This window comes from Muntiacus reevesi, chromosome 14, assembly GCF_963930625.1.
Source record: "Muntiacus reevesi chromosome 14, mMunRee1.1, whole genome shotgun sequence".
In the NCBI taxonomy this organism is placed as follows: domain Eukaryota; kingdom Metazoa; phylum Chordata; class Mammalia; order Artiodactyla; family Cervidae; genus Muntiacus; species Muntiacus reevesi.
The window spans coordinates 48,591,164-48,610,589 of NC_089262.1; the positions used below are offsets into that span (position 1 = coordinate 48,591,164).

General features: G+C 38.0%; 1 protein-coding gene across 6 annotated transcripts in view; it reads right to left on the reverse strand.

Moving 5' to 3' along the window:
• The window catches only part of PDE4D (phosphodiesterase 4D), a 1,548,416-nt gene that overhangs the window by 207,678 nt on the left and 1,321,312 nt on the right, over positions 1-19,426 (reverse strand). For all 6 annotated transcript variants that reach the window (XM_065905742.1, XM_065905741.1, XM_065905745.1 and 3 more), the window contains one exon: positions 1,828-1,864. In XM_065905742.1, the coding sequence (XP_065761814.1) occupies positions 1,828-1,864 (37 nt within the window). The remainder of the gene's footprint in view (positions 1-1,827; positions 1,865-19,426) is intronic.

The window sequence follows — 19,426 nt, forward strand, 5'->3', positions numbered from 1 at the left end:
TAAATTTTGGTCTAAATTATAGCAATTAAAAACTTTAGGAAATTTGGGATTTCCCTTGTGGCTCAGAGGTAAAGAATCTTCCTGCCAATGCAGGAGATGCAGGTTCGATCCCTGGGCTAGGAAGATCCCCATGCTACAGAGGGGCTCTCGGAAACAAGAGAAATCACTGTTGTGAGAAACCCTCACTCTGCAACTAAAGAGCAGCCCCTGCCCACCACAGCCAGAGAAAAGTCTGCCCAGCACAGCCAAAAACAAATAAATTTTTTAAAATGTCAGGAAATTTGAAAAAGTGTTAGAACCATACATAATTCTGCTATCCAAACACGTCATTATTCATTTTTAAAAACAATACCTATTATGAAATTTTGGAGATCAAAGAAGCTTTGCTGATAACAACACAAAATTCATTAAGTATTCTATTTTCTAGAAATAAGCTTGGTGTTATTTCAATCTCTTGATAACCTTATGAGACAAGTAGTCTTGTGTCATTTCACAGAGGAGAACAGGCTTGCCCATGCACATTCATTAGCAAGAGTAGGTGAAAGGCTTTGACTGGGGTCTATTTTAAACCAGCTGAGTCCTCAATTTTACCAACTGGGAAAAAAAGTCATAGAGAAGTTAGTGAGTTGCTTATGTCACTAGAGCTAGTTTTGATGTAACCTAGCCTTGATTATCATTTTTATAACCCTCTACAAGTGAAGTTGCTCAGTCATGTCTGACTTTTTGTGACCCCATGGACTGTAGCCCACCAGGCTCCTCCATCCATGGAATTTTCTAGGCCAGAGTACTGGAGTGGGTTGCCACGTCCTTCTCCAGGGGATCTTCCTGACCCTGGGATCCAACCTGGGTCTCCCGCATTGCAGGCAGATGCTTTACCCTCTCTTATTAACAGTCAGTGTTGACTTTAAACTTGCTTCATGTGATCAGTCTCTCAGTTGTGTCCGACTCTGCGACCCCACGGAGTGTAGCCCACCAGGCTCCTCTGTCCATTGGGTTCTCCAGGCAAGAATACTGGAGTGGGTTGCCATTTCCCACTCCAAACCTGCTTCATGCCCCAGGTTAAATCAGTTTAATCCCATTCCATCCCTAGTCTGCCCATACCAGTAGCTCTCAACTTTCTCTGAGAAAATACTGGGGTTTTAAAAATTATACTGCCTGGGTCCAGATTTTTGGATTCAATTGATCAGAGGGGCAGCATGGGATAAAATCTCTCCAGGCGATTCTACTGTGTAGCTATAGTTGAGAAGCACTGGTCTATACTAAGAATATCAGGTTATCAACTACTTTATATTCCAAAATCCTTTAGATTTTTTTCACCTTCTAGTATTTCTGGGGTCATGTGGTTAAAGTGTTTTCATGATTTGTATACCTAAAAGGAACACATAAACATAAATATGCCATTCAGTTAAATCTCTGGACAAATACCATGTTTAAAAGAAGAGTAAATAAAGCATCGGGTTGAATTGGAATATTGAATTTCAAGCACTAATCATGCACCTAATTATACTAAATGTAATTTAATCCATGATATAGTTTTCCTCTTCTAGTGCTTATGTCAATTAAGGAAATGTGGTCCCACTTAAGTATGTCACTTGGGCAATTTGTAATTTGAAGCAAAGATACTCTTTGGGTCTATGGATTTATAAGAAACAGACCAATATGGACAGGGTTATATTCTCTAGCATTGCTTTCAGATTACTTGAGTGAACCACAGAATTTGTATCTGTACTTCCGTTTGACTTAGAATGAAGTTAAGAACCAGAACTAATCCCTGCCATTAACATTTTCTGAGGCCTGAGAAACCTGTCCAGCAGCAAGTGTGCTTACCTGTGCAAAGGGGGTCACAATCAGGTCATCTCCATGTCTGAAAAAGAAACCAAATCCCATATTAGATGACACTGGTCACTCTAGGACCACTTTCAAGCCACATTAAATAGCATGTTTCACATTCACAAATCCCCAAAGAGAATTACAGTAATTCCATCCTTATTCCTCAACACATATCCTTCTCAGTCACAAGGGTGAAGATGTGTCTTCTGGGATGTTAACTATTTTCCAGTTCCCTGGGTGAAAAGAGGGGCTTCTTGATCATCAACCAAGGTCACTGACAGTTATTAAGCACACAGGATATACAGCAGTAGAAATGGAGTTCCAGCAGCAGGCCCTGAGTTTGCTCTTGGCTGCTTATTATAGGTATTACTGAGGGGCACCCTGGAAGGAGCCAGCAATGGCAGTGAGTCTTGTGAGAGGTCCCTGGACCGTCTAACACTGGAAGCTGCTGAGCATTACTGTGTGTGAGCCTTGGACGGGCTCGGAACTGTAGATGACACGGGGCTGCATCAGACGCTAATAAAAACCCAGCGGAACTTTTCAACTGACTCAGGTCCCAGCCGCCGTAGTTACTGGGGAATGTTACCCTGTGTGTGCTGTTGCTATAGTGACCTGAGTGACACAGTGCCCAGGATGCAGGGGCAAGGTGTCAGCATGACGTCTCTTGGAGGGACAGGGAGAGGCAAGGAAAGTTGTGCAACAGTCTACTTGGAAGAAAGTGAGAAACCCGGGCCCAGAGTTCTCTCGTATTTCTTAGCAAGAACAGTTCGTGAGAAGGATTTCCAAAATCTCCACGGGGTATTTCTTGATCTAGCTAGCTGGAGCCCTTTAATCAAAAGGGAATGGAATTATTCTACACAGAAAGCTTCCGGACATGACCCTGAGAACACTGCAGTTGAACGGTTCGCTCACTCATGAACAATTCTGGAAAGGGCTTGAGTGACCTAAAACAACACTCGGGAAATATGCTTCAGCACTAGCGGCATATGGATGACGTTAGTAAACGGATCGTTACCAATGTTAGTAAATGGATCGTTACCAATAACTAGACCAGTTGTTTTGGTCATCATCGAGTTCCACAGAGATCTTCAAATTCAAAGTGTGGGAAAAATAAAGCAGAAAAGGGATAGTACATGCTTTTAAGGAAATATGTGTTATTTTGCACCCTCTTCATTTCACAATTATCTTTTTGAGGGGCATCTGCTCTTTGGAGAGATTATGCAGACAGCCAAAATTTAACTCATACAAAATCTAGATACTTTTCAAAGATACAGTCTTTGCTTCCACTTTATTCTTTATAACTGCCCAACTACCAAGTTTATTTCCTAAGAACTTAGTCACCTTGACGAAGGCACAGCATCATTCAAATATTAATCCCTGGAAATAAGTCTTTTAATTTTTCACATGAATTACACTGGATTTGAATCACTCTAAACTGAAAAGCATGTGAGCAGATATAAAAACACTTAATTCTATTTTTGGTTATATTTCACTCCCAAGCACTGATAATAATTTATTTAGAATATACAATATTTAGGGTAATTTATCAGTCTTGCTTCACAGTTTTAGTGATGGAGATATTTCACTCTTTTGACGTGACCAGAAATTGTTTTTGCCAAATATCTTGACTGTCTCATTTTAGTCAGAGTAGAATTATTTCTAGCATTTCAGTAGCAAATGCCCTTAATAAATAGCTAAACTTTTCTTTTCAAAATTATGTAAGGTTTAAATTATCTCTGAATTTATAATGGATGTATAATTTAAAAAAATCTTTGTCTCAGTCTTTGTCGGTCACCTGTCCTGGTTAACATGAGCTGAACCAGAGTCACCCCCTCTGGTACCTGGGGCTGGGGCAGCCTCTCCCCTTCCTCAGAGACAAAGCCTGCTGAGTTCTGAGACAGCGCTACTGGAGGCTGGGGAATGTGAGGCTCAGTAGGGCACTATTGAATATTCTGTTTTTCCAGAGAGGAACGACCACAGAGTCAAGAACCACTCCTTTGGCCATCCTTCTGCTACTTTTGCAGCATTTACTACAGCGCTTTATTTTCTACCCTCATTCTTTCTGTAATAAGAAGCCAGCAACATTGACAAGAAACCGAAAGAGAGAAATCAAAAAGCAAACCCTCACAGAGGCTTCACTGGGATCCATAAACTACTCAAGTACTTAAATGAGGAAAAGCTTCTTGCCTTCTTAACAAATTAAGTTCAACCAACAGCAGCACCTGAAAACAGAGCTTTGCAAACTAGTTCATTTCAAGATTGTGTGTGAAACACACGTGCTAATGACTTTTCCACACTATTATGACCAACCCAGAAGAAAAATGAGATGCAGTTAATTAGAAGAACATTTACACTTTATTGAGTAAAGACTTCTAATCCTATAAAGCTAAAAAGGATTAGTGGCCGCAAAGTACCTGCTGCTTCTGAGTATCGTGCATTGCAAATTTCAGGATGATACGTGGCTGGATGAACTAGGCTTTGAAGAGGAGCCACAGGTTGAGGCTTACTTTCTGAATATTGTGTAAACTTTTTGATCTTCCAAGCTTCACTGTCTCTGGCTATAAAACCAGAAAGTTGTTCTCCTCTGGAGTTTGTCAATAGGATTAGGGGATTGATAAACACACAGACAATGGTATTTTGAAATCTTAGTGTCTTTCTTCATTTAGACTTGAAACTATCACCTATGCATTGTTACCCTTGATCCTCCTCTTTTAGAATTAGAAACCAATTAGAGAACAAGTATGTTCTATTTTTAATATGTACATTAAAATGTTTCTGGGAACCCAACATAAAAAGTGCATAAAAAGCATAAAAATGCTTCTGGGAGCCCTGTTTGACAACACCCAAGAATGAGCCACAGGAGGAACTTTTCTATTCACCACTCTTTACTCCCATGTTCACAGAAGTACAGACATAGAAAACAAACAAACAAATAGGTAATACAATATACCTGATCTTTTAGAAAGCTAATATATGCATATACCAAATATAAGACTCATATCAACTACAGAAACTTTGGGAAATACAGAAAAACCTTGAGTCACCCAAAGATAATTGTTGATAACACTTTCCTTCTGGATATGTGAGCACATGTATGTTATATAGGATTTTTATAGGTACATGATTTCTTACATAATTAGAATCCTACTCTAATTCCACTTTATAGCTTGTTTTTAACACTAAACTTGTTGAGTCATGAAAAATTTTACATGCCTTTATACTTCTTTTTTCATTTAGCAAAGTGTTTTATTAAAAAGCTTCTCAGCACCATCTAGCTGTCAGAAAGAATGGATGATATCCCCTTTTTGTGCCCACTCAACTCCCAATTCCACAGGCAGAAGTTGAACCATTTGGCGAGAGCTCCTTCTAACGATTATAATTCAGATCATGATAAGGTTTTGGTTGTTCTTTCATTTGCTTTCTCTAACCCTCTACTTAACCATGACTCAAGAAGGGTACCCTAATATTTGAGCTCTCAAAACTGCATGCTGCCTGACAGGATCACTAAGCAGTCAATGAATTCAGTTTTTTTCAAGGTAATTCTATGTGCCTCCAATAACCAGGAGTGGGAGGTTGATCAAAACACATGATTGCTTCCAATTGTTTTGTATCATGGGAAATGGCTTTATACTTTTAAATGGGGCTTCCCAGATGGATAGGAGACATGGGTTTGAGCCCTCAGTCAGGAAGATCCCTAAAGGAGGAAATGACAACCCACTTCAGTACTTTTGCCTGAAAAATTCCATGGACAGAGTAGCCTGGTGGACTACAGTCTAAAAAAGGTCACAAGAAGTCAGACACGACTGAGTGACCAAGCACACATACTTTTTAAATGGGCTTTCCAGGTGGCTCAGTGGTAAAGAATCTGCCTGCCAATACAGGAGATGCAGGAGATCCCCTGGAAGAGGAAATGGCAACCCATTCCAGTATACTTGCCTGGGAAACCCCATGGACAGAGGAGCCTGGTGGGCTGCAGTCCACGGGGTCGCAAAGAGTTGGTCACAACTCAGCACACAGGCATACTTTTAAACAATTCTGATAACTGTAGCCTAAGCTTAGTAATCTCTAAACTTTCCAAGCAGATGGATATCTAAATGTATTGAAATGTAACTGCTAATTCTACTTTAAAATAAAATAGATTCTAATAATTTTACAAATTACTCAAATGTATTTTAGTTCATTCATTCCTTTAAAAACAACCTAGTAAATGCTTATTTTGATAAAATGTTCATAAGACAAAGCCAAATATTAAAATACTATTTGAGAAATAGTGTTCATTGTGTACTAATTAAAGGCGATGCTGAATATTTCATGTTGCTACCCTTTTAAAAAATTGAAGTATGGCTGATTTATGTTAGATCAGTTTTAGGTGTACAGCACAGTGTGTTGCTACCCTTTTAAATTAAAATCATGAAACTATCATTTCAGACAATAAAAATATTCTGGAAACTTGGCAACGAAGACATTTTGTGAAACCATACCATATTTTTTCATAGGTATCATTTTTTAATGATTTCCTTTTCCCAAAAAATAATGTTGTTCTCAGAAAATATGAATGCCTCATTGAAGAATATAACAAATCTTTTAAAATTACTTATGAAGGAGGTATTATGAATTCCATAAATTCCTTGTAGACACAAAACTACTGCAATAAAATAACAACAACAACAAAGAAAAACTCTTCTTCACTGTCTATCAGAGTCACCTGAAAATATGGTTTCTCTGCTTCACCTTTTAGTTTAGAATTAGCTTCACTATAACTAATAAGAAAGAAAAAAAAGACTAGTACTTCCACTGTGGGACCCCAGGGACTGAAGTTACTATAACAAGAAGCTAACATTAGCCACACCTGAAAGTAATCTTCTTTGTTGCTACTGGCCACTTAGAATTAAGGTAATCCATTTAACACAAAAGCTTGGTCAAAATCATAACTACCAAGACTTGAATTCTGGCAGGAATGTCCAGGAACATTTGAGTGAGGACTAAAAATAATGTAAGTTACTATAAGATCAAAATTAAAGCAATTCAGTACTATGTACAGCAGTATGATTCAATCTGAATTTTTTCAATATCAAATTCCAAGTCATTTGTGCATGTCTGTATACATAGTTTAGGTAGTTTTTCTATAATTCTGACCATAGTTATCAGTCATCAAGCTGAAATGTTAACCCTCACTTGAAAATCAACTTTGCATTTAAAATCCATACTAGAAGATAAGGTGTCCGTAGGTATGTGGATTTATCTCTGGGCTTTCAAATATTTTGTTCCATTGATCTATATTTCTGTCTTTGTGCCAGTACCATACTGTCTTGATGACTGTGGCTTTGTAGTAGAGCCTGAAGTCAGGCAGATTGATTCCTCCAGTTCCATTCTTCTTTCTCAATATTGCTTTGGCTATTTGAGGTTTTTTGTATTTCCATACAAATTGTGAAATTATTTGTTCTAGTTCTGTGAAGAATACTGTTGGTAGCTTGATAGAGATGGCATTGAATCTACAGATTGCTTTGGGTAGTATACTCATTTTCACAATATTGATTCTTCCAATCCATGAACACGATATATTTCTCCATTTGTGTCTTCTTTGATTTCTTTCATCAGTGTTTTATAGTTTTCTAAGTATAGGTCTTTTGTTTCTTTAGGTATATATATTCCTAAGTATTTTATTATTTTTGTTGCAATGGTAAATGGTACTGTTTCCTTAATTTCTCTTTCTGTTTTCTCATTGTTAGTGTACAGGAATGCAAGTGATTTCTGTGTGTTAATTTTATATCCTTCAATTTTACTATATTCATTGATTAGCTCTAGTAATTTTCTGGTAGAGTCTTTAGGGTTTTCTATGTAGAGGATCATGTCTTCTGCAAACAGTGAGAGTTTCACTTCTTCTTTTCCTATCTGGATTCCTTTAATTTCTTTTTCTGCTCTGATTGCTGTGGCCAAAACTTCCAAAATTATGTTCAATAGTAGTGGTGAGAGTTGGCACCCTTGTCTTGTTCCTGATTTTAGGGGCAATGCTTTCAATTTTTCATCATTGAGGATAATATTTGTTGTGGGTTTGTCATATATAGCTTTTATTATGTTGAGGTATGTTCCTTCTATTCCTGCTTTCTGGAGAGTTTTTATCATAAATGGATGTTGAATTTTGTCAAAGGCTTTCTCTGCATCTATTGAGATAATCATATGGTTTTTATCTTTCAATTTGCTAATGTGGTGTATTACATTGATTGACTTGTGGATATTAAAGAATCCTTTCATTCCTGGGATAAAGCCCACTTGGTCATGATGTATGATCTTTTTAATATGTTGTTGGATTCTGTTTAAAGGAGGCAAGAATGGAAAAAAGACAACCTCTTTAACAAGTGGTGCTGGGAAAACTGGTCAACCACTTGTAAAAGAATGAAACTAGAACACTTTCTAACACCATACACAAAAATAAACTCAAAATGGATTAAAGATCTAAATGTAAGACCAGAAACTATAAAACTCCTAGAGGAAAACATAGGCAAAACACTCTCTGACATAAATTACAGCAAGATCCTCTATGACCCACCTCCCAAAATATTGGAAATAAAAGCAAAAATAAACAAATGGGACATAATGAAACTTAAAAGCTTTTGCACAACAAAGGAAACTATAAGCAAGGTGAAAAGACAGTCTTCAGAATGGGAGAAAATAATAGCAAATGAAGAAACAGACAAAGGGTTAATCTCAAAAATATACAAGCAACTCCTGAAGCTCAATTCCAGAAAAATAAATGACCCAATCAAAAAATGGGCCAAAGATCTAAACAGACATTTCTCCAAAGAAGACATACAGATGGCTAACAAACACATGAAAAGATGCTCAACATCACTCATTATCAGAGAAATGCAAATCAAAACCTCAATGAGGTACCATTACACGCCAGTCAGGATGGCTGCTATCCAAAAGTCTACAAGCAATAAATGCTGGAGAGGGTGTGGAGAAAAGGGAACCCTCTTACACTGTTGGTGGGAATGCAAACTAGTACAGCCACTATGGAGAACAGTGTGGAGATTTCTTAAAAAACTGGAAATAGAACTGCCATATGACCCAGCAATCCCACCCCTGGGCACACACACCGAGGAAACCAGATCTGAAAGAGACACGTGTACCCCAATGTTCATCGCAGCACTGTTTATAATAACCAGGACATGGAAGCAACCTAGATGCCCATCAGCAGACGAATGGATAAGGAAGCTGTGGTACATATACACTATGGAATATGACTCAGCCATTAAAAAGAATTCATTTGAATCAGTTCTAATGAGGTGGATGAAACTGGAGCCCATTATACAGAGAGAAGTAAGCCAGAAAGATAAAGACCAATACAGTATACTAATGCATATATATGGAATTTAGAAAGATGGTAATGATAACCCTATATGTAAAATAGGAAAAGAGACACAGATGTACAGAACAGACTTTTAGACTCTGTGGGAGAAGGCGAGGGTGGGATGTTCTGAGAGAACAGCATTGAAGCAAGTATACTATCAAGGGTGAAACAGATCACCAGCCCAAGTTGGATGCATGAGACAAGTGCTCAGGGCTGGTGCACTGGGAAGACCCAGAGGGATGGGATGGGAAGGGAGGTGGGAGGGGAGATCGGGATGGGGAACACATGTAAATCCATGACTGATTCATGTCAATGTATGGCAAAAACCACCACAATACTGTAAAGTAATTAGCCTCCAACTAATAAAAATAAATGGGGGGAAAAAAAAGGAAAAAAAAATCCATACTAGAAACAAAAAGGATAAACTACAAATGGAGAAATGAAATTACAGCCCTTTCCTCAATTTTAACAGACAAATGAGCTAATACCTATTCTATGAAAACAGGTGTATAAGAACATCCAAGTTCTTAACTTTATGAGGAAAGAGTTTATGTACTTTAACCCCTTCTTTTGGCCTTGAATTGTAATTTCCTAATAGACTTGAATAGTAATTTAAACTAACCTCCTTTCCACTGATGCTCAGCAAAATCACTCAATGTTGATTTCAGCACTGGGGGCCGTTTTAATATGTTCTTATTATTTTTTATTTCTTACATGGGCTTTCAGTACAATTACTTTGAAAAATCAGAGTACAACTATCCAACAAACTGATAAATAGTAGTAGCATAATTTCAAACAATTATAATTATTATAAAATAATATGTGTGCTCAGTCGCTCAGTTGTGCCTGACTCCACAACCTCCTGGCTCCTCTGTCCACAGGATTTCCCAGGCAAGAGTACTGGAGTGGGTTGCCATTTCCTTCCCCAGGGGATCTTCCTGACCCAGGGATCGAACGGGCGTCTCCTGCATCTCCTGCATTGGCAGGAAGATTCTTTACCACTGAGCCACCTGGGAATCCCCTATAAAATAATAACAGTAATTAATATTATCAAACAATTACTATGCATTAGGCACTATGCAAAAGAACATTACACTCATTATCCCCTATTAGGTGTGTGTGTGTGTGTGTGTGTGTGTGTGTTTTGTAGATTAGTAACGGGAGGCCTAAGAAGGACAAAAAAATCAAATACCCATGGCATGATGGGGCCAGCATTCAAACACAGGCAGTATGACTCTTGGTGGGTCTGTGCTTAAACACTGCACAATTTGGCATCAGTAGTGGCATTTATCAATGCCAAAAGCACATTCCAAACAATCCCTAACCGCTAGTACATTTTTCATTTCATGAAGCTGATATATACCATAAAGACAACAAATGGAAGAGTTAATGTAAAAATCCAGAACAAAACAAAACAAATCACTAATATGACTCACAAAACAGTCTCTATCCATCCACTGTTTTTCATGTCCTTCTTCCCTAAACTAAAATAATAAGATGAAATCAAATAATTTTTGGTTTCCTACTGAGGTGATAATTCTGACTGAGAGTTCAATATCATATGTTCATATTCAGAGTGCAGCAAAATTACATGCATGTCATACATAACAAATGTCTCAGGAGATGACATTTATGTGCATATGCATGTGTATGCAAATACTTCCATATAAATATATTTATGTATACATTTTGTGTGCATTTGAATGCAATCCTAGAGAAAGTATTTTGATTTTCTGCTTCTGTATTTCAAATAAGGGAGGATAAAATTATTGTGGAGGAAAAGGTGCACCCTTATCAGTATAAGGAGAATTTACTATATTGTCTGTACCTTTCAAGGTAAGCACCCTTCAAACACCATCTGCTCTGCAAAATTTCATTGTAAGTTATATTTCCTAAGATTAAACAAATATAATGTCAATGCAAGGTCATCAATTGTAACAGATGTACCACTCTGGTATCAGACAGAAAGTATATGAGGAATCTCTATGCTTTCCTCTTAATTTTGCTGTGAAACTAGAAATGCTGTCCAAAGTAAAACCTTTTTAAAACATAAAGAAAGAGGTCATATCATAGAACTTTAGAAAGGAATGTGACTTTGAAAGCTATTCAGTCTTCTAGAATTTAAATCATTTGTTCACTTCTTACTCACATTTTAAGAATTAAGGTGTGGCCTGATATTTGACCAAAAACATTTTTAAAACAAAACCCCTTGATTTTTGGCCCATGTATGCTCATACCACATGCATTGATAAGAAAGTAAATGAAACTGGAGCTAAGGCAACATAAGCAAAAATTCTCTAGTCTTCTTTGTCATAAGACAAAATTTAAGGCTTCATTAGAGAATACACATGATGCCAATAAGTGGCCTCAAATTTGTTAGTTAAATGACGGCATGAAAGATGATCCACTGTCAAAATTATACAGCAAATGGTTTTCTAGATGAAAGAAGTTAAAAGCAATTTGCTGACATAGAGACACTCTCTGAGCCTATTTATTTCGTGTAATAAAAGCCAATATGAGAAAGTGATCCTTCCAGGTGTGTTGATGGCACAAATCATTGTCATGTAGCGGTGATGCCTGACCTCCATGGAGGAGGAAGAAGGACAGGAAAGGGTTGAGTACACAGCCAGCTTTCATAAGCGTCCTCACTCCATTGTAGGAACAGGTTCTTCTTTCCTAGTTTATCTTATTTGACAGGCCCGTTCTTAATGTCAGTGGCCCTGCCTGCTTGGTTTTTCTCCAGGATGGGTTCCCAGGGAAAAGATTTATGGGAAGCAAGAACAACAATTTTTTAAGATCTGCATGAGGTAAAACAATTTCATAGATTAAAAGAAGGGTGTGATAAAAAAGACAGGCATGAGAGTAGGATACTTTCTGTGCAAACACTATGTACCAGATCCTGCTCTACTGACCCATGGAATTTAATTTTGATGCCTCTGCATTAAATGGATGCTCATATTCCCATCCTAAGATAAAGAACTGGGTTCAGAGAACTTGAGTAACTCATTGGCAGTCATGCACAAGTGGAAGAATTCAGTGGTTTCCAAAAATGCCAGGCTGAGACCTGGTTCTTGCCCAACAGAATGTTCACTGGCCTTTGTGAAGAAGAGAATATGAACCAAGGAGTGAGGTTTTTTAAAACAAAGCCACATTAAAAAAAAAAAGAAGCTAACCGTACTCCTTTAGAAGACTCATTTATTTTGAGAATATGTGCCATTCTCTTTATAAAAAAAATCAAGTGAAATGCCTTTGGAAAATAAAATGATTGTGTATATCGATGGGAATTTCCTTGTTAAATAATGTCATTTATCTGACAAAGTAAGCACTTAGTAACCCAGTGTCAGTCCCCAGATGGTTTCTGAAGTTTTATTGAGTCACAAACTCCCAAGGCATGAAAATGAGCAGTGGAGCTGGATTTAAACCCAGGCCTTAAATACTGTTTCACTTCTACTGCACCATGCTGCTTTCTGCATGCACAAATGGATTCAGACTCTTCTGAAGCCCCATAGAAGTCCAGATTCTAGATTCTAGAACAGCATGGCCCAACAGGTGTTTGCAACAGTGGAAATGTTCTCTTTCTGCACTAAGTCAGTATCTACCAGCCACAGTGGCTACTTAGGGCTGAAAATGTGGCTAGGGCAACTGAGGAACTGAAGGCCTCTTTTATTGAATTTTAATTAATTTAAATTAAGAGAAATCTGTCACCTGTGGCTAGTGACTTATCATCTCAACTGGTGCAGCTTTTGAGCAATTTTTACAAAACTTCAGTTACAAATTTTCCAAGGAAGACAATGTTTTATATAACCAAAAAAAGTCTACTCTAAGCTTAAGGACAAAAGAGCACTGATATATTAACATAACAGAAATTCCTGATTATTTGGCAAAGACTCTAAGTGGAAAGATCTGCCAAATTCCCATCAAGATTTTCCACCCATGAAAGGGAAATAAAGGGAGGAAGGAGCCAAGATGGCGGAGGAGTAGGGCGGGGAGACCACTCTCTCCTAGAAATTCATCAAAAGAATAACTGAACGCAGAGCAAACTTCACAAAACAACTTCTGATCGCTAGCTGAGGTCACCAGGCGCCCAGAAAAGCAGCCCACTGTCTTCGAAAGGAGGTAGGACAAAATATAAAAGATAAAAAGTGAGACAAAAGAGCTAAGGACGGAGATCCGTCCCGGGAAGGGTCTTAATAGAGGACGTTCCCAGACATCGGGAAACCCCCGCACTGGCGGGCCTGGGGAAAGTGTTTGAATCTCAGAGGGCAACCTGACTGGGAGAGAAACAATAAATAAAACCCACAGATTACGAGCCTAAAAGCAACTCCCAGCAGAAAAGCACCCCAGACGCCCGCAGAATCTGAGACTGGGACCGCGGCAGGGAGTGGGCGCGCGCACCCGGGGAGAGTGCGACCGCCAAGCCCCTGGCTGCCTGGACCGCTCTGACGGGGAAGGCACAAAGAGCAGGCGCGGCTTTCTGTTCCGAACTTTTGCGGAACACCCGAGGGCTGGAACCGCGCGCAGCGCGGGCGCACTCCATATAGAGCAGCCGGAGCCTGAACAGCGCCGGCCTCGCCCCGAAGCGCCAGCCCCGCCCTGCAGCGCGACGGAACTAGCTACCTGAATAAGAGTCCACCTCCGCCCGCCTATGTCAGGGCGGAAATGAGGCCCTGAAGAGACCGGCAAACAGAAGCCAAATAAACAAAGGGAACCGCTTCAGAAGGAACTGGTGCAACAGATTAAAATCCCTGTAGGAAACACTGACCACACCACAAGGGACCTGTAGATATCGAGAAGTGTAAGCTGGAACGAGGAGCTATCTGAAACTGAGCCGAACCCACACTGACCGCAACAGCTCCAGAGAAATTCCTAGATATATTTTTACTTTTTTTTTTTAAGTAAGAAAAAAAAATTTTTATTTTATTTTATTTTTTCTTTTTTACTTTTTCTCTTTTATTTTCCTTTAAAATTCCCTATTACTCCCCCATTACTCCTTAACTTTCATTTTCATAAATTCTTACGATTTTTTTAGTTAGGGAAAATTTTTTTTTTCCTCTTTTTTTCTCTTCTTTTTTTTTTCCCCCTTCTTCTCTTCTATTTTCTATTTTTCTTTTTCTCTTATTTCTTTTAAAGTCCTCTAGTACTCCTCTACTGCTCCTTAATTATTCATTTTCAATACACTATAACCTTACAAAGAAGAAAGAAAAAAAAAAGAAGAGAAGCCCTATTTTTAAACCGAACTTCATATATATTTCTAAAATTTTTTTGGGGGGTGTTTTTGGTTTTGTTTTTGTTTTTAATATAGTATTTTTGAGTCTAACCTCTACTCTAGATTTTTAATTTTTGTTCTTCAGTATATGATATAAACTGTGAACATTTAAGAATCCAATATTCAGTTTCCATTTTTATTCAGGAGTGAGAGATTATTCTCTCCCAATCTTGACTCTCTGTTTTCTACCTCAGAACACCTCTATTTCCTCCTTTCCTCCTATTTCTGTTTTTGTTTTTAATATAGTATTTTTAAGAGTCTAACCTCTACTCTAGATTTTTAATTTCTGTTCTTCAGTATATGATATAAACTGTAAACATTTAAGAATCCAATATTCAGTTTCCATTTTTATTCAGGAGGAGAGATTATTCTCTCCCAATCTTGACTCTCTGTTTTCTACCTCAGAACACCTCTATTTCCTCCTTTCCCCTTCTCTTCCCAATCCAATTCTGTGAATCTTTGTGTGTGTCTGGGCTACGGAGAACACTCTAGGAACAGATGACTGCGTAGATCTGTCTCTCTCCTCTTGAGTCCCCCTTTTTCTCCTCCTGCTCATCTCTATTTCCCTCCTCCCTGTCCTCTTCTTCATGTAACTCTGTGAACCTCTCTGGGAGTCCCTAACGGGGGAGAATCTTTTCACCATTAACCTAGAAGTTTTATTATCAGTGCTGTATAGTTGGAGAAGTCCTGAGACTACAGGAAGAATAAAACTGAAATCCAGAGGCAGGAGATTTAAGCCCAAAACCTGAGAACACCAGAAAACTCCTGACTACATGGAACTTTAAGTAATAAGAGACCGTCCAAAAGCCTCCATACCTACACTGAAACCAACCACCACCCAAGAGCCAACAAGTTTTAGAGCAAGACATACCACACAAATTCCCCAGCAACGCAGGAACATAGCCCTGAAAGTCAACATACAGACTGCCCAAAGTCACACCTAACACATAGACCCATCTCAAAACTCATTACTGGGCACTCCATTGCTCTTCAAAGAGAAGAAATCAAGTTCCACGCTCCAGAACACTGACACAAGCTTCCTTAACCAGGAAACCTTGACAAGCCAACCGTCCAACCCCACCCACCGGGTAAAAACTCCACAATAAAAAGGAACCACAGACCTCCAGAATACAGAAAGCCCATTCCAGACACAGCAATCTAAACAAGATGAAAAGGCAGAGAAATACCCAACAGGTAAAGGAACATGACAAGTGCCCACCAAGTCAAACAAAAGAGGAGGAGATAGGGAATCTATCTGAAAAAGAATTTAGAATAATGATAATAAAAATGATCCAAAATCTTGAAAACAAAATGGAGTTACAGATAAATAGCCTGGAGACAAAGATTGAAAAGATGCAAGAAATGTTTAATAAAGACCTAGAAGAAATAAAAGAGAGTCAATTAAAAATGAATAATGCAATGAATGAGATCAAAAACACTCTGGAGGGAACCTAGAGTAGAATAACGGAGACAGAAGATAGGATAAGTGAGGTAGAAGATAGAATGGTGGAAATAAATGAAGCAGAGAGGAAAAAAGAAAAAAGGATCAAAAGAAATGAGGACAACCTCAGGGACCTCTGGGACAATGTGAAACACCCCAACATTCAAATCATAGGAGTCCCAGAAGAAGAAGACAAAAAGAAAGGCCATGAGAAAATACTCGAGGAGATAATAGCTGAAAACTTCCCTAAAATGGGGAGGGAAATAGCCACCCAAGTCCAAGAAACCCAGAGAGTCCCAAACAGGATAAACCCAAAGCGAAACACTCCAAGACACATATTAATCAAATTAACAAAGAACAAATACTAAAAGCAGCAAGGGAGAAACAACAAATAACACACAAAGGGATGCCCATAAGGATAACAGCTGATCTATCAATAGAAACCCTCCAGGCCAGAAGGGAATGGCAGGACATAATGAAAGTAATGAAAGAGAATAATCTACAACCTAGATTACTGTACCCAGCAAGGATCTCATTCAGATATGAAGGAGAATTCAAAAGCTTTACAGACAAGCAAAAGCTGAGAGAATTCAGCACCACCAAACCAACTCTTCAACAAATGCTAAAGGATCTTCTCTAGACAGGAAATGCAGAAAGGTTGTATAAACGTGAACGCAAAACAACAAAGTAAATGGTAACGGGATCACACCTATCAATAATTACCTTAAATGTAAATGGGTTGAATGCCCCAACCAAAAGACAAAGATTGGCTGAATGGATACAAAAACAAGACCCCTATATATGCTGTCTACAAGAGACCCACCTCAAAACCAGAGACATATACAGACTAAAAGTGAAGGGCTGGAAAAAAATATTTCACGCAAATAGAGACCAAAAGAAAGCAGGAGTCGCAATACTCATATCAGATAAAATAGACTTTCAAATAAAGGATGTGAAAAGAGACAAAGAAGGACACTACATAATGATCAAAGGATCAACCCAAGAAGAAGATATAACAATTATAAATATATATGCACCCAACATAGGAGCACCGCAATATGTACGGCAAATGCTAATGAGTATGAAAGAGGAAATTAATAGTAACACAATAATAGTGGGAGACTTTAATACCCCACTCACAACTATGGATAGATCAACTAAACAAAAATCAACAAGGAAACACAAACCTTAAATGATACAATGGACCAGCTAGACCTAATTGATATCTATAGGACATTTCACCCCAAAACAATCAATTTCACCTTTTTCTCAAGTGCACACGGAACCTTCTCCAGAATAGATCACATCCTGGGCCATAAATCTGGTCTTGGAAAATTCAGAAAAATTGAAATCATTCCAGTCATCTTTTCTGAGCACAGTGCACTAAGATTAGATCTCAATTACAGGAAAAAAATTGTTAAAAATTCAAACATATGGAGGCTAAATAACACGCTTCTGAATAACCAACAAATCATAGAAGAAATCAAAAAAGAAATCAAAATATGTATAGAAATGAATGAAAATGAAAACACAACAACCCAAAACCTATGGGACACTGTAAAACCAGTGCTAAGGGGAAGGTTCATAGCATTACAGGCTTACATCAAGAAACAAGAAAAAAGCCAAATAAATAACCTAACTCTACACCTAAAGCAATTAGAGAAGGAAGAAATGAAGAACCCCAGGGTTAGCAGAAGAAAAAGAAATCTTAAAAATTAGGGCAGAAATAAATGCAAAAGAAACTAAAGAGACCATAGCAAAAATCAACAAAGCTAAAAGCTGGTTTTTTGAAAAAATAAATAAAATTGACAAACCATTAGCAAGACTCATTAAGAAACAAAGAGAGAAGAACCAAATTAACAAAATAAGAAATGAAAAGGGTGAGATCACAACAGACAACACTGAAATCCAAAGGATCATAAGCGACTACTACCAGCAGCTCTATGCCAATAAAACGGACAACTTGGATGAAATGGACAAATTCTTAGAAAAATATAACTTTCCAAAACTGAACCAGGAAGAAATAGAAGATCTTAACAGAACCATCACCAGCAAGGAAATCGAAACTGTAATCAAAAATCTTCCAGGAAACAAAAGCCCAGGACCAGATGGCTTCACAGCTGAATTCTACCAAAAATTCAGAGAAGAGCTAACACCTATCTTACTCAAACTCTTCCAGAAAATTGCAGAAGAAGGTAAACTTCCAAACTCATTCTATGAGGCCACCATCACCCTAATTCCAAAACCAGACAAAGATGCCACAAAAAAAGAAAACTACAGGTCAATATCACTGATGAACATAGATGCAAAAATCCTTAACAAAATTCTAGCAAACAGAATCCAACAACATATTAAAAAAATCATACACCATGACCAAGTGGGCTTTATCCCAGGAATGCAAGGATTCTTTAATATCCACAAGTCAATCAATGTAATACACCACATTAACAAATTGAAAGATAAAAACCATATGATTATCTCAATAGATGCAGAGAAAGCCTTTGACAAAATTCAACACTCATTTATGATTAAAACTCTCCAGAAAGCAGGAATAGAGGGAACATACCTCAACATAATAAAAGCTATATATGACAAACCCACAGCAAGCATCACCCTCAATGGTGAAAAATTGAAAGCATTTCCCTTGAAATCAGGAACAAGACAAGGGTGCCCACTCTCACCACTACTATTCAACATAGTCTTAGAAGTTTTGGCCACAGCAATCAGAGCAGAAAAAGACGTAAAAGGAATCCAGATAGGAAAAGAAGAAGTGAAACTCTCGCTGTTTGCAGATGACATGATCCTCTACATAGAAAACCCTAAAGACTCTTCCAGAAAATTACTAGAGCTAATCAATGAATATAGTATAGTTGCAGGATATAAAATTAACACACAGAAATCCCTTGCATTCCTATATACTAACAATGAAAAAATAGAAAGAGAAATTAAGGAAACAATACCATTCACCATTGCAACAAAAAGAATAAAATACTTAGGAGTATATCTACCTAAAGAAACAAAAGACCTGTACATAGAAAACTGTAAAACACTGATGAAAGAAATCAAAGAGGACACAAACAGATGGAGAAACATACTGTGTTCATGGATTGGAAGAATCAATATTGTCAAAATGGCTATTCTACCCAAAGCAATCTATAGATTCAATGCAATCCCTATCAAGCTACCAACGGTATTTTTCACAGAACTAGAACAAATAATTTCACGATTTGTATGGAAATACAAAAAACCTCGAATAGCCAAAGTAATCTTGAGAAAGAAGAATGGAACTGGAGGAATCAACCTGCCTGACTTCAGGCTCTACTACAAAGCCACAGTCATCAAGACAGTATGGTACTGGCACAAAGACAGAAATATAGATCAATGGAACAGAATAGAAAACCCAGAGATAAATCCACGAACCTATGGACACCTTATCTTTGACAAAGGAGGCAAGGATATACAATGGAAAAAAGACAACCTCTTTAACAAGTGGTGCTGGGAAAACTGGTCAACCACTTGTAAAAGAATGAAACTAGAA